Source organism: Dipodomys merriami, unplaced genomic scaffold (genome assembly GCF_024711535.1).
Source record: "Dipodomys merriami isolate MVZ:Mamm:240054 unplaced genomic scaffold, mDipMer1.0.p SCAF_70, whole genome shotgun sequence".
Taxonomy (NCBI): domain Eukaryota; kingdom Metazoa; phylum Chordata; class Mammalia; order Rodentia; family Heteromyidae; genus Dipodomys; species Dipodomys merriami.
Window position 1 is genome coordinate 6,357,014 of NW_027206291.1, and position 14,942 is coordinate 6,371,955.

General features: G+C 50.6%; 1 protein-coding gene across 2 annotated transcripts in view; it reads left to right on the forward strand.

Annotated features, from left to right (window-relative positions):
* The window catches only part of LOC138817559 (ras GTPase-activating protein 3), a 92,770-nt gene extending 78,802 nt beyond the window's left edge, over positions 1–13,968 (forward strand). For both annotated transcript variants that reach the window (XM_070008020.1, XM_070008021.1), the window contains exons 16-24: positions 763–840; positions 1,671–1,748; positions 2,561–2,634; positions 5,492–5,598; positions 5,956–6,038; positions 7,594–7,802; positions 8,842–8,945; positions 10,967–11,150; positions 12,516–13,968. In XM_070008020.1, the coding sequence (XP_069864121.1) occupies positions 763–840; positions 1,671–1,748; positions 2,561–2,634; positions 5,492–5,598; positions 5,956–6,038; positions 7,594–7,802; positions 8,842–8,945; positions 10,967–11,150; positions 12,516–12,591 (993 nt within the window). In that variant the 3' untranslated portion in view covers positions 12,592–13,968. The remainder of the gene's footprint in view (positions 1–762; positions 841–1,670; positions 1,749–2,560; positions 2,635–5,491; positions 5,599–5,955; positions 6,039–7,593; positions 7,803–8,841; positions 8,946–10,966; positions 11,151–12,515) is intronic.
* The last annotated feature ends 974 nt before the right edge of the window (positions 13,969–14,942 follow it).

Below are 14,942 nucleotides of genomic sequence, written 5' to 3' on the forward strand. Positions count from 1 at the left end.
TTCTGGCTTTTTCTAAGCAGCTTATTGGAGATAAGAGTCTTGGATTTTCCTGCTCAGGCTGGCTTTGAACTGTGATCCTTAGATCTCAGCCTCCTGAGTAGCTAGGATTATAGGCGTGAGCCACCAGTACCCAGCATACTATTTTTAAAGGCTATATGAATGGCTTGACCAGGGCCTAAGTGGCTGATTACATGAGAAAAGCAATGTGCTCATCCTGTTTTGGTTATTTGTCTATTCATGGAACAATATTGTCTAGCACCTGCCACAGGCCAGGCCTGTGAGGCTAGAGCTCTGCTAGGCTAACAGAGCACCTTATCCCCGATAGGTATGCCAGCTAGAGCCCCCTTGGAGAGAAATCGCCCTTGGTAAGGGTGTCTGCATATGCATGCAGGATGGCATACTTGTGTTTTCCTTGGTTCTAGTTTAAATTTCCCAGCTCTCTAATAGCCTGGGTAGGGTCTCCGCTGTGGCCCTGCAAGATGCCTCTCATTTTGAGTTGTGCCTTTGTGTGTCAGCTGGAAGGCTGAGCTGGGCAGCAATTTGCTCACTTTGAGCAGAGCCTGGAGTCTCTCTGTTACGGGCCAGTCGGGTAGGGTCTGGCCCCAAGGACCTTCCAGAATCCTACTTACTCTTTTTCCGAGTGCTCACACTGTGACAGCTTTAGATGATGTTGTTTGTCTTGTCACCTGTGACCCTGGAATTGTTACAGCATCCCTGTAGGACTGAATCAAGTCCAGTATTGCTCTTTTTCTCATCTTCTAGGATCCACAGACATCCAGAACCCTGACACTTATCTCAAAAACAATCCAGACTCTTGGAAGCTTGTCCAAGTCAAAGTCAGTAAGTCTGTTCTCATTGTCTTTTTTAGTAACACTGATTTTTATAGATCTCTTCAGAAACTCTGAAGTGTGTATTCAACACATGTCTAACGATAAACCAATTGGCTACAGACACAGGTCATTCAAGCATCTCCCAGCTGCTTCTGCTCTGGGAAGAGCACAGATCATGCTGTTCCCTGTGGTGGGATACTGGCCAACCTGACTTTCTTTCAGTGGATGAAGAGGGTGGCCATGTCTCCTCAGGAGTGTCCTAAGCTGCCTTTGCTCCAGGAACTCCTAACCACAGACAGCCAGGGGGGCACTTGATCATCCCAGGGTATGTCCATAGTGCCAGAAGGCAACCAGCAGTTCATCTGTGTGCAGCCTCCAGTGTCTGTGCTGGGATGCTGGGGAAGGGATCTTCATTTCCTCTTCATTATCGTCCAACTCTGTTGGTGTGTATGTAGGCCAGGCATCCCCTGGGGCACCACCCTCCCAGCCACTCCCAGGGCTCTGTGTCAGCCCTGGCCAGGCTCATGGCCCCAGACCCTAGTCAACATCTGTAGGCTGGCTGTATGTGGTTCTGTAAACCTGGAGCTCAGATGTTGGTGACATACAGGGACATGTTGGGTCCTTTGTACCAAAGAAAATGTCCATTCTGAACCTCTAATGGCATCCTGTAGTGTGCAGTGTTCAGAGGCTCAGGCTAAGCCCTGGGATGGGCCTGCATCTTCTAGCTTATCCACAAGAACTAGGGTCTCCTCATTTGTTGTGCACTGGGTCTGTCTTCCCCCATATACACTAGCACTTTCAGGCCCAGTTGTCCATCATCAGTGACTTGTTTCATTTTAGGCAAGTTTTAAGGAGTCATATATGGCAACATTTTACGAATTCTTCAATGAGCAGAAGTATGCTGATGCTGTAAAAAATGTAAGTATGAGACTGTCAGTGCACTTTTCCCAGAACTTCATCACCTAGTTTGTATTGTTAGACAACTTCTCTGATCCCAGAAGCCTGCTTCAAACCCAACCCTGTTTGTGCCCCTAGGATGTGGCTCCTTTTGGAGTCGGTGTCTGGAGGCTTTCTCCTCCTCAGTCCTCTGTGGCCACGGCCTTAGGCCCACGTGTGCTGCTCCAGTCCTAGCAGCCCTGCTGTGTGTTGGGTACCCAGCGGTTGTCCCAAACACCCTCTCTGTGCCCTACATTAGGGTTGTGCATGGGGAGAGTCTGATCTTTACGGATCAGAAGCAGTCCCCACTATTTCTCTCAGAAACTGGAAAAGCACTGAAAGGAAGAGAAGGAAGGGACTGGAGTTCGGAGTAGCCTTTCACTGACAGGAGGATCCAAAGAAGTCTCGAGACAGTCGGTTAGAGTGGGAGAGTCCTGGGCCAAGCCAGAGAGCCCAAGAAAGGAACAGCTGTGACCCTGGAGAGCTGGCGGGATCAGTCCCCTCCCCTCCTGACCTTGGCTGCGCCAGCAGAGGCCAACATGGGCTCCCTATGAAGTCCTGTCTGGCACTGCCAGCACCTCAGGAGGTCCTGGGCGATAGAGATTTGGTAGGACTGGGCTTGGGTGGGCTGTTGGGTAGAGATGAGGACTTCAAATTATAGCTCTTACAGGACTCAGGTTCCTACATCCCCACATTCTCTCCACTGTGTCAGAGAGGGGCATTAGCATCTTGTTTCTATCAGAACAAAGGGACCTATATGCTTCCCACCTGAGTCTGGTCTTTTTCCATTTCAGTTCTTGGATTTGATTTCATCTTCGGGAAGAAGGGACCCCAAGAGCATAGAGCAGCCAATCCTGCTTAAAGAAGGGTAAGCAGCGAGTCCTGCTGGATGGGGAAAGACAGTGGGGATGGTGAGTCATACTGGTGGCCAGCCAGGGTCAGAGACTTACTGGGCAATGGAAACCACGCCTAAGTTCCTGCACCCTGAGGTCTTCCACTGAACCTTGGTGGCCTTGTTGGTGAGCACTCCATGCTCTGTGACCACTCCGTGTCCTGCCTCTGAGCACTGGGGTTTCCTTCCAGAACATCAGAATAATCTGCCCCTTGTCTGAATATCAATGACTGCCAGTCCTGTCCCTGGCCCTGTTCCCATCTTCCAGCAGGGCTCTGCTCACTCAGCTTAGCCAGTGTTCCTCTAGGGCCCCAGTAGACCTTCCTGGCTCAGCACTAGATTGCCCTAACCATCTGCTTTTTTTTGGAGGGGGGGGGTGCTAGTCCTGGGGCTTGAACTTGGGGCCTGGGTGCTATCCCTGAGCTGCTCTGCTCAAGGCTAGCACTCTACCACTTAAGCTATAGCTTCACATCCAGCTTTATTTGGTAATTAGTTGGAGGTAAGAGGTTCACAGACTTTCCTGAATGGGTTGGCTTCAGACTGCGATCCTCAGATCTCAGTAGCTAGGAACACAGGCATGAGTCATTGGACCTGGCTCAGATCACCTATGGGTATAGAGAATTATGGACATGCATGCAGCGATACATGGCAGACGACTGGCCAGCATGGGACTGTGGTTTCTCCTGGGCCCTTGCCAACACAGCTGAGATCCTACTGGTTTTCCAAATAGTGGCACCACATGCCATTCCTGCTGGCGTCCTGGGCATTTATACTTTTGAGCCTCTTCCTCACATTGATCTGCTGATTCTTCCTCTGCCTCCCATCTGTGTCCCTAGCTATGATCAGCCCAGCGGGGGCAACCTGAAGGGCATCTTGAAAACAGATCTGTCATCTTGGCTCTGAGGGATCACCATATCCTACCTGATCATCCAGGTTTACTCAGGGTGCTGATGATGTTTGTAGAGGTGCTTATGTCCCAAGATACACACACACTTGGCAAGACACAGAGCCACAGAGCTTAGCATGTGTGTCAGGCTCAGCCATTCTGTGAACATGGGATCAGAATGCCTTATTTGCAGCCAGAGGTGCTCTGCCCCAGCCCCGCACTCCTACCTCCTCTTTCCCATTGGTGAAGGGTGATGATAGAAACAAGTCATTAATGAGTGAGTGACTGGGCCTGAGCCAGGTCTTGAGCAAATGAATTCTCATAAATCCCTTTTCTAGAGAGCTCCAAATCCTCTATATGTAACTACACTACAGCAGTTCCTGAGCCTGAGCCAGGTCTTGAGCAAATGAATTCTCATAAATCCCTTTTCTAGAGAGCTCCAAATCCTCTATATGTAACTACACTACAGCAGTTCCTCCCTGTGCACCGGACTAGAATTCCTAGTAATGCAGAGTTTGCAGTGTGTACAGTTAGAATTTACAAGGCCTCATGTACATACAGTATGTATGAGTATTGTACTGTATGTACAACTGTACATACAGTTGTAAAAAAAATTGTTTTTCCAAGAAATCGTAGTCAAAACATTTAGGACTCTCCACCTACTAACTCAGCTGTTGCATGATCCAGAATCTCCGTAAGTGTTTTCTGGCTTTTGAAGGTAACGCCTCCAGGCTGGGCTTTCAGCTGCCAGCCTCACCACAACCAGGTTGCCCATGTGTGTGGGGGGACATGCAGCTTTCCATCTGTGCTGGCCATAAGCTGAGTCCCCAACAGTGGCTGGGAGTGCTACTCCTGGCTTGCTCTGTGGCCCTTGGGAGTATAGGGAAAAGATGTTCTACAGCCTGTATTGTGAGGCCCGGTTGCTTCCTTCTAGAACTTTCCTTTCAGTTCCTTAGCATGGTTTTCCACATCCACATTCCTCCCAGCAGAACATTCATCTGCAACCTTGCTTTTCTGTTCCCTTCTACCTGTCCCCTGCTCTCTGTTGCTTTTGCTTTTCTTTTTTATTCCTCTTTTCTTCTTTTTCTGCTCAACATACTAGATCAATTAAAGATCCCACACTAACGATGATGAACTGGAGTTTCATTCTCCATGGATCTTAAGGAGTAGTTCTGATCTCCTGAGTAGGGGGGACCAGGTCTGGTAGTAGCAGCCCAGGTGGGTTGGATAAAGGGGTGCATCAGCTTCTTAGCATGTGACAAGCCTTTGAGCTGACACCCCCCCCACCCCCAGCTGGGCTGCATTCTTGTTTCCTATCCCCCTGCCTCCCAAGCCGTGCCATGTCTTCCCTGTTCTCGGCCGGCCCACCTTTCTAGTTCCCAGTACAAGCCCTCATGCTCTGTGAGTTGCGGTACCACATCCTCCTGAGTGTGTCTGCTGGTGTTTTCTACATTGCTCTGTTGGCACCCAGGGCAAGGGAGACATGTCTGCCGAAGCCCATGTCAGTCCTCTGGTAGTGTAAGGTGGGCACCTATAGGAGGCCATACTTCTCCAAGCAGAGCATGTGTCCTTCAAGTTTTCTCTTGTCATTAGAAAATAAAACAAGAGGGGCTGGGAATGTGGCCTAGTGGTAGAGTGCTTGCCTAGCATGTATGAAACCCTGGGTTCATTTCCTCAGTACTACATATACAGAAAAGGCCAGAAGTGGCATTGTGACTAAAGTGGTAGTGCTAGCCTTGAGCAGAGAGGCTTAGGGACAGTGCCCAGGCCCAGAGTTCAAGCCCCAGGATTGACAAAAAGAAAAAACAAGAAGAGGTTGAGCACCCCCACCCACCCTAGGATTACACGCACAAAAGAGAAGCATGTGATCTTGCCTCTGGGGCAGGAGGAGAGGGTTTTGTACCCTGAGCTGAGGACACTCACTGGTCCATGTGCCCTTCATGGCAGGTTTATGATTAAGAGGGCACAAGGAAGAAAACGCTTTGGGATGAAGAATTTCAAGAAGAGATGGTTTCGCCTGACAAACCATGAGTTCACCTACCAGAAAAGCAAAGGTAATGGGCCCCTCATGCTGCCTCACTCAGAGGGTCAAGAGCCCCGTCCAGCTCTGGGGGGAGTTCCGCTTTCTGAGGAATGCCAGAAAAGGTGTTTGTCTCCAAGTGCTAGCTCAGGCCAGCTGCAGCCCCAGGAGCAGGGGACAAGCAGGCCCTGTGAGCTGGGCCGCCCAGGGACCTTATTCTCTTCCCTCTACCTTTCCTGAGTGAGGAAGACTGTCTTAGGAAATCAGTTTCCCCATGCACCCAGGAGGCACACCTCCTGGGCCAGTGGTAGTGATGGGGCCCATGCTGTGGAGAGCCCAGCACACAGGACAGCTTGCAGCCAAGTGCAGTTTCATACCCTCTCTGCGGCAGGAGACCAGCCCCTCTGCAGCATCCCCATTGAGAACATCCTGGCTGTGGAGCGGCTGGAGGAGGAGTCCTTCAGAATGAAAAACGTGAGTATGGCCCTGCTTGTTCTGGGCAACCGTCCTCACACTCCATTCTGCATGGGCTGCGAGCATAGCCCTCCAGCCACCCTGCGTCTCCAAATTGAATCTCCTTGGTGTCTAGGTGCTGTCCATCCAAGCCTCATACCCTGCCCAGGCCCTAAGCCAGGCCCAAGCACTTGGGGCCTCCCTGGCAGCTTTCTGCAGTCAAGACCCTTCCTTTCTGTCCCCTTGGCTTGAGCTAGCAGGCCCCTCCATGCCCCCAGTATGTGATCTCTGTGTCCTTTCAGGCACATTCCTAAAACAAAGGCATTCTTTTTAGAACCACAATGCCGTTGCATCGTCCATACCTTCTGACCAGGTGAATGTCCACCCACCCTGTGCAGCTCCCTGCATTGCAGTCACACGAGCAGGCACAGGCTGCATGTGGTACTTCTCTGTTCCCAGCCTGTAACTGCCCTGCACCACTCTCTGGGCCTTGTGGCCTGCTGGGCTGTTCAGGGAGGCACCTGGGGCCTGTAGGTGAGGCCCCAGCTATTTCCCGAGGGAGTTGGAGTCTGAGCCCCTCAAATCAACTGTAGAAGTCCTCACTCCTGGCTACTCCCTGATTTCTGGGCAGTGTGATCTGTGTCTTTCCCAGGCTCTGGCTTCCACTAGGCCTGCTCTGCTGTGTGCAGCCCAGCCTGCTCCTCCCAATTACTTTACCTCTCTGGCCCCAGGACTCTCTTCTGCCTGGACACCTTCCATCACCTACTTCCCATGTTCTACATACTTAATTTTTAGTTCCCCATATTAGCTTGGCTACAGGACTGTCTTTTTTTACCCCTAGCCCCATTAGGCTTTTACCCCTACACAGCCACTTGTGCTTTCTGTTCACTTTTGTCTTCCTGCTGTCTGGAAGTTCAAAGGACAAAGGTTCTGATCCATACTGTCCTCAAGACCTAGGACAGTACCTGGCCCTCAGCAACGTTTGTTGCATGAACAACAAATGGCAAAGGCAATGCATTCCCTAAGAGGCCTTATGAGGAAGTTACACCTGGTATGAGGAAGACTCTGGCTAATCTGGGGGGAAGAAGAGCTGCTGTATGGTGAGAGTATTGTGTGCCTGGGCTCTGAGGCTGTGGAGGTGGGCGCTTAGGCCCCAGTGCCTCCTGATGGCTTACACAAGAAGACTCAGGCATACGCTATGTTACTAACACCTGTGGCTATCTGTAAGAGCTCAGATGGTGTGAGGTCCTCTGGAACATGTTGATGGAGACCTGTGAGGTGTAGGATAGGAAGTTCCCTGGCCATCCTAACCCCGAGACTGCTTTTTACCTCCTCCGTCCCGCTCAGCCCTCAGTTTAAGGGTGCATAAACCCTCGGCACCCATGGCTGCCTCTCCTGTGCTCAGAGCTGCAGAACATCAAGCCAGTGCCAGGCTGTGACCCAGGCCAACCTGGCCTGCATCAGCTTCAGAATTCTGGGAAGCCCCTCTGACGGCATCCTTGATGGCCTGGCACCTGCTGGACTCTAGTCCAGCAGGAGGTCCCTGTGGTCCCCTGAGCCCATCCTGTGTATTCAGATGTTCCAGGTGATCCAGCCCGAGCGTGCATTGTACATTCAGGCCAACAACTGTGTGGAGGCCAAGGACTGGATCGACACCCTTACCAAAGTGAGCCAGTGTAACCAGAAGCGCCTCACTGTCTTCCACCCATCTGCCTACCTGAATGGTCATTGGCTGTGCTGCCGGGCTTCCTCCGACACAGCCCCTGGCTGCACACCCTGCACTGGGTAAGTGTTTCTGCAGTCCCTGTTCACCAGCCACAGTCACCTGAACTGTGCACTGAAAGGGAGGTTCAGCCAAGAGCTATATGCATTCTGAATGTAGCCCAGACTCCTGCTGTTTGGTAAGTAGTCCCACCTAGGAAACCTTAGGTCAGGCTCTCTCTAAAGCTTTTGCTAGGTTAGCAGGTCCTCCCGGAGCATGGCTGTCCTTGGTGATGGGAGGGAGGAAGGGGCTTGGTGCCAAGTGGGACCCAGGTCAGAGGCCGTTCTTCCAAGGAGAGCCTGGACACATGGCACCGATTCCTGGGAGTGCCATCTGCTTACAGACACCTGGTTTCCTCCCTTGCACTGCTTCGATCCTACCCCCCTCAGAGACTGAGGCAGCTCCTATCTCCTGGCCCTGTTGCCAGCTGACATGCTGCAGTCACTGAGATTCTGTCGTTTCTACCAGTCCCGGAAGGTGACCAGGTGCCCAAGCCTCACTGGATACCCTGGGGTTTGGGGTGCCCTTGTTAGACCTCATGTGACTGTGTACATGACAGCAGTGGTAACACCCTCATGCGTGTCAACAGTCATCCATCTCTCAGGCTCTGTCACAAACCTGAGGAGATGCCGCTTTTGTACCCAGCTTCTTTGGCACAGAAGCCAAAGCTTAAGAGAAGCTGCCTGTCAAGCTAGGAAAGGATCAAGGGCCCCTCTATCAAACTGGCACAGAAGCTGGAGCCCATGGCCTCCTGTCCCCTGGGACAGCCAGCCTGTCAGTGACCTATGCCTGAGGATGATTCCAGAGTCATGGCTGATGCTGTCACTTGAGTCACTCCTCCTTTTCTGGCTTTTTGCTAGTTAATTACAGATTACTCTGCCTGGGCTGGCTTGGAACCATGAATAGCTAAGATTGTAGGAGTGAGCCCACTGGCATTCAGCTTGGGGTGAGGTCTTAATTAAGGTCTCTCTACTTTCTCTCTTCAGTGATTCTCTTTTAAACAACATAATTAAAAGCTTAAGCAACTGTTTTTATCTTTCTGTTCCTGCTGTATTTGGACAGTGGCCTCCCTGCAAACATCCAGCTGGACATTGACGGGGACCGAGAGACAGAACGTATCTATTCCCTCTTCAACCTGTACATGAGCAAGCTGGAGAAGATGCAGGGTGAGTGCAGCCCAGACCCTGCACCTGGGAGCTGCAGCCATGGCTTCTGAAAAGGTCCTGGGACGTAGAATAGTAAAGATACTGCCCAGAGCTTTGGGGCCCTGTAGCCCCTGCAGGAGTCTGGTATACCACTGAAGGGAAGTTTCACACAGGCCATCAACTGGGAGAAAAGCAGTTTGACAACATGTTATTATATTGATGTTTTAGGTGAAATGTAACTTTCATTCTCTGAGCTGCCAAATTCTTTCAAAGACTCTTAATAACTTTTTATACTACAGACAGGATTTTCTTGTTTCATAGAGAGATGTGTGAGTGTACATGTATGTGTAGATATGTGTGGGTATGGCTATGCGTGGGGGATGTCCACACATGTATATACATGTATGTGGGCATCTTGTGGATGTGTGTATGTGGGAGGGGTACACAAATGAGTAAGGTGGACATGTGTGTATTTCATGTGCATGTTTGCAGGTATATATATATATGTTTAAGCACATGCCTGGGGTATGTATGTGTGGATGTGCACATGATTCATAATGTTCTGTTGTTCATGAATGTGCATTTTGTTGGAGTAGATATGAGTGAGCAGGTGTGTAAATATATATGTATATGTATATGTCATTGAGCATGCTTTGTATGGTGCATGTGTGAGTGTATGTATGTATACGCATGGACATGAGTATGTGTGGACACTTGTGTGGTTGTAGGCATGTGTTGAACATGAATTATGTGAGTGGTCATTGTGTGAGTATAAGTGTGGAAATTTGTGTACATGTATAGGAGGCACATGGGTGCATGGGGCACTTTTATGAATGTATGTCATATATGTATATATACATGCATATATGTATATATGTATGTATATGTATACATATACATACATGTATACATATGCATGTGTATATATATACACCCGTGTGAGTGGGCATGTGTGAGTGTGTTCTGTGAGTATATGTGAGCATGTAGGCAAATGTGAGTATGCACAGGGATGGACACATGAGCATTATGTGGGCACATATGTTCATGTATGTCCATGGTTAAGTATAAACAGGTGCACATGTGTATCATGTCACTGTGTGTCTACATTGTGAGAATGCATGTGAACATGTGATGGTGAGTGTGTTGTGTCTGCGTGTGCATATGGACAAATGCATTAGTGTGTGCCGCCTAACTACAATACCTGGGGAATTAAGATTTCAGTATGTGGATTTGAGGTAATCAGTATGTGGATTTGGGGTGAAATGTTCCATTTACAGCATGTTCAGAATTGCAAGGCCTGGGTTCTGGAGCCTAGGTACATGATGGGCCCCATGAGCAGCTCCTGGCAGTGTTTGGGAGCAGGTGGCAGCTGCTGAGATGCCTGGGGACCAGGGGTGGGGGGGGGAGCTTTGGTCAGGTGTTGAGGGACAGGTTGTGGCAGCTCCTGGCATGCTGAATGGGCTGTGTGAGTGGCAAGAGACCACAGCACAGCCTTCCCCAGCAGTGATGTCCTCCAGAGTTGGATGGGGTAAGGATATAGGTGTGAAACTACTAGGTTATCTGTCTGACCTTCTGTCCCCAGAGCAAGTGTGTCCTGGCCATGAACATACCCAAAGGTAGGTGGGTAAGAGTGCCAATTTGCCCTTTGTAGGATAGATGATTGTCCCACTTGGGTTCCCACTTGGACTGGGGCCCTCGAGCTAGCCCAGCCTAACATGTAAGTGTAGAGTCCTCTCTCCTGGTTCTAGACAGATGCATGAGGCACCTTTGAGACGTGTAGCTGGGGGAAGGGCTGCGGCTTGGGCCTTTAGGCCCTCAGGAGGTTGGTTGGCAGGGCTCTGGCTGCCCGCCTCCCTGAGGCACTCCTAGGGTCCGTTTGGGCAGAACTTGCCCATGGAGTGGCTTCTGTTTCTGTCTGCAGCCCTTTCAGGAAAGGGCTGATGTGGGGAGTGCTGCGGGTGAGCTGGACAGATGACCAAAATCAGGGCTGAGGCACTGGAGCCTGGGCCCCTCCCCACACTGACCCTTACCTTGTACTGCAGAGGCCTGTGGGAGCAAGTCTGTGTATGATGGCCCAGAGCAGGAGGAGTACTCCACCTTCATTATTGATGACCCCCAGGAGACCTACAAGACGCTGAAGCAGGTCATTGCCGGGGTGGGAACCCTGGAACAGGAGCATGCCCAGTACCGGAGGGATAAGTTCAAGAAGACGAGATATGGCAGCCAGTGAGTGCTGTGAAGCCAAGGGCTGTGGGAGCAGGGTGTGATGTGGGCGATTCCCCCAGGGCCAGGCCCCCAGGCCTCCCTCCCTGTGTGGCCACCGTCCTGCAGAGGAGGGTGCCAGTGGAGCCCAGCTGGAGGCCTGATCGTGCTGTGTGACCGCCAAGGTTAGACCTTGCTCTCCCCTTTAGGACAAGCGGCTCACTAGCCAGGGTCCTGGGAAGTGGTCCCTTTCCACACTCCAATGTTTCTGGACTTCCAGCATCCGTGGTGGCTCAGAGCCACGCCCTGTCTGCTTTGGTGTCACATGCTCCTTGCTGTTTTCCTCAGGCTGCCCAAGGTGCCAACAGCAAGGCCAGCCCTGGACTGGCGGCACACTTGTCCTATGAGAAAGAAATGCAGGGTGTGCAAAGATTGGGACTCGAGCCAGGTGGGGCCTTCCCAGCCACTACCACCTCTAGACTGTGGCCTCGGGCAGGCCAGCCTACACAGGGGGAAGAATGTGGGGAAATTAAGGTGGATTTCTACAAAGAAACTAGAACAGCCTTGGTACCAAGTTAGTAGGTGGCGGGGCCTTGGCCCCATCTAGCAGATGCCCAGGACCACCATGACAGAGCTGTGGCATAGCCTGAGAAAGGCTCACATGTCCACTACATCTGCCCACGGAAGGGTGTGGAGAGGCCTTCGTCCCAACTGTACCAGGTCATTCCTAGGACTGAGCTTCAGGACAACGCTAAAACCTAGACCCACCTGTCCCTGCTCCTGACCACCACAGCAGCACAGCAGGTCCCTTTGGACTGCCTCTAACTGGGGAACCTAGATTCCTTGTAAAAACCTTGCATTGTGATATTAAACACTTGTCAGCTTTATAGTCCCAAACCAGCAGTTGGGTGCTGTGACTCACCAGCTGCTGCCCTCAGTGCAGAGCCTCAGCAGCACACAGGAGGACAGAACCATGCCCTCTGGGAGTGTGCACACTGTCATTGTTATATAGTCCCTGTAGCACACACAGGCACAACCCATATACATGTGTACATAGCCTACACATTTGCATATGTAAGTATTTCAATATATGCACACATTATCTATGCATGGCTGCAACACATGGGTTGCAGTTTATACACATTTATATGTGTGTGCATTACATGCATGTATGTGCACACATAGTGCAACATGCCATGTGTAATTGTGTGCATGAGAGATCACAGTTGTAGCAGATACTTCCATAGAAGGCTTTGTGCTTAGTTCTTTTGTAAAAAATTACCTGTTTTCCATATTTATCACATACTTACAAGTAAGTAAGAGTGCCCTTTGAAGCACAAGTGGACACTTCAGGTGTTGCGTGACACTTGCACTCCCTTGCTTTTCCAGAGAGCACCCCATTGGAGACAAGAGCTTCCAGAACTACATCAGGCAACAGTCCGAGGTCTCCACCCATTCCATTTAAAGTCTCTGGTGCCACCAGATGCTTCAGGAAACCCACGGCACTGGGAGCAGAGAAGAGAGGACCGAGGGGCTCCACATTTGTCCCTTTGTGCAGGCCCCAGCGGGCCATCTGTGAGCCGGGCGAAACCTTCCCCCACAAGAACCCTTGCTGAGGCCTACACCTTACTTACTTCACCCATCTGCCAGAGGCAGGCCATATGAGCCATTTGGGAACATGCGGTCATTTATCTTCTTACTCACTTTGGCTTCATGGGGATCCAGAGATCCATGGACTGATGGGGCGGCGTGGGCTTTCGAGTAACCCCGCCTTGCCCTTCCTTGGGTAACAGAGCCGGCCCAGTCATAGCCCTGTGCGTTCTGCAGTGTGTGCACTTCTGTTCCCTGCTGTTGCCCTTTGGCCTGGCCTGTACCTATGTGGCCTTCTGTCCCTCACCCTGTTTCACTGTATTTGGAACCTCAAGAGCAGTATTTTTCAAGCCTGCTGTCTCTGCTGCCCTGAGCAGGTAGCCTCTCCATTCGGCTTGTGTTGGTTTTGTTCTTGGCTGAAGGGTCAGTTTTATGGCATGGATACACAGAATGGCAGAGAAGTTCAAATTTGGTCTTCAGGGAAATGAAGCCCTTTCTGCAGAGTCCCTAGCTGGGGGAGCAGGTCTAGTTATCTCTAGGTGACCATTAACCCCCCAGCTGGAGCACACGGTGTCTTTAAAACTAGAATCTAGATGTTAAGCTACTAGGATGGAAATTTGGGGAGGACTTTTTAACTAGAAATGTTCATTTTTCAGGCTGTTTTTTGTAATGTTTTTAAAGGACCGTTTTTAACTAGCTCTTTAATGTACTCATGAAAGGAGATGCTGCAGAGAACAAATACAAAGGGAATGGTGTGTCTCACCAGCAGACTGACTGCAGTCCTCAGAAGGAGGGACCTGGGTTTGAGGCTGTGTCCACCTACACCTCAGCCCCAGGAGGCCGGTCAGGGCGACGGCTGGGTCACTTTTTATTGGGGGGAGGAGGGTCCTAAAAGGGGCAAGCAGACCACTTCAGCTGAGTCACACACTGCTTCTGGAACCTCATCCTACATGGTCTCCCCGCGGGGCAGAGCCTGAAGGCACTCGGAAGACACTCCACTGGTCCTGGTACCCGTGTCTCTGCTCCTATTTGGACTACAGTCCAGACTTGTAGTCTGGAGATGGCATATAGTAACAGTACTTGTCATCACTGCGGAAGTGGAAGTGCGAAAAACACACTTTTGGATACACAGCTATTTGCTGCACTGAGCTGCAATTTTTAACATGGATTTGTAACTTAATGTCTCTGTTTATAAAATACTAATGATTTGCGATGTATTTTACTGGCCAATTAAAACAGATGTTTTATTCTTTGTGATGGCTGGATTGTTTTCTAGAGGGGTGTGTTTGGAATTACACAGGAGGGGCTGGGGGTGTCCTTGTACAGGAGGGCACACGTAGGAATATGGGTGGCTGTATTTTGATAACTAATGACCTCTTACAGGTGACATCATCTCTGGTGACAGCATCTCTCTGATGTAGGTGATGTCACTCTGACGTTTCTTTAGTGTTTTTCATAGTGTCTTCCATTTGGTTTACACTTTTTTTTCTTTTTTAATTCCATCTAGAGCTACTAGCCTCAATAGGAGGAAAGCCTGGGGTTTGATTTTAACACCAAAGTAAGCATTTCTAGAATCATACCAAGGAAAAGTCTCAGGCACACAAGCTGTACCAGGTAAGATGAATGGAGTGGGCCCCTCACCAGCCTCCATCACAGAAGGGCAGGGAGCAGGGCAGGGAAGGTTATACCCACCTCCTGGTCTGTGGTTCAAATGAAGAGGTGAGTAGCAGATGGCTGCTCTGCCCACGGATACCTGTCCTGAGCCACTCAAGGCACTTAGACCCAAGCAGCCATGAAAGCTCTGGCAGCCCCAGGGCCAGAGGATTCATTGGAGCAAAAGAAGTTGGCACTGAGCAGAGGGGGAGCAGGCCTACTTAACGTTCGACTCACTGTCCCAGGCCTAGTTAACACTCAAGTCACACTGAAGCATGCACAGACAGTATTGAGATCACACCACAGAGGGTAAGTTCACCAGGATACATTGCAGCATGCCAATTTAATACCTAGCTCACAATGAAGCATAACAAGTTAATACTCAACTTAGACTGCAGCATACAGGGGAGTGGGCCTAGTTACACTGAAATCTCACTGGAGCATGCCTGGTTAACTCCGCTCACATTTTAGCAGGCCTAGTTAACACTGAGTTCACAAGGGAGCAGGGCACATGGGAGCCCAGGAACTGGGAGCCTGGTGAGCCCAGCCCATGGAGGTAAGAGGCACACAGGC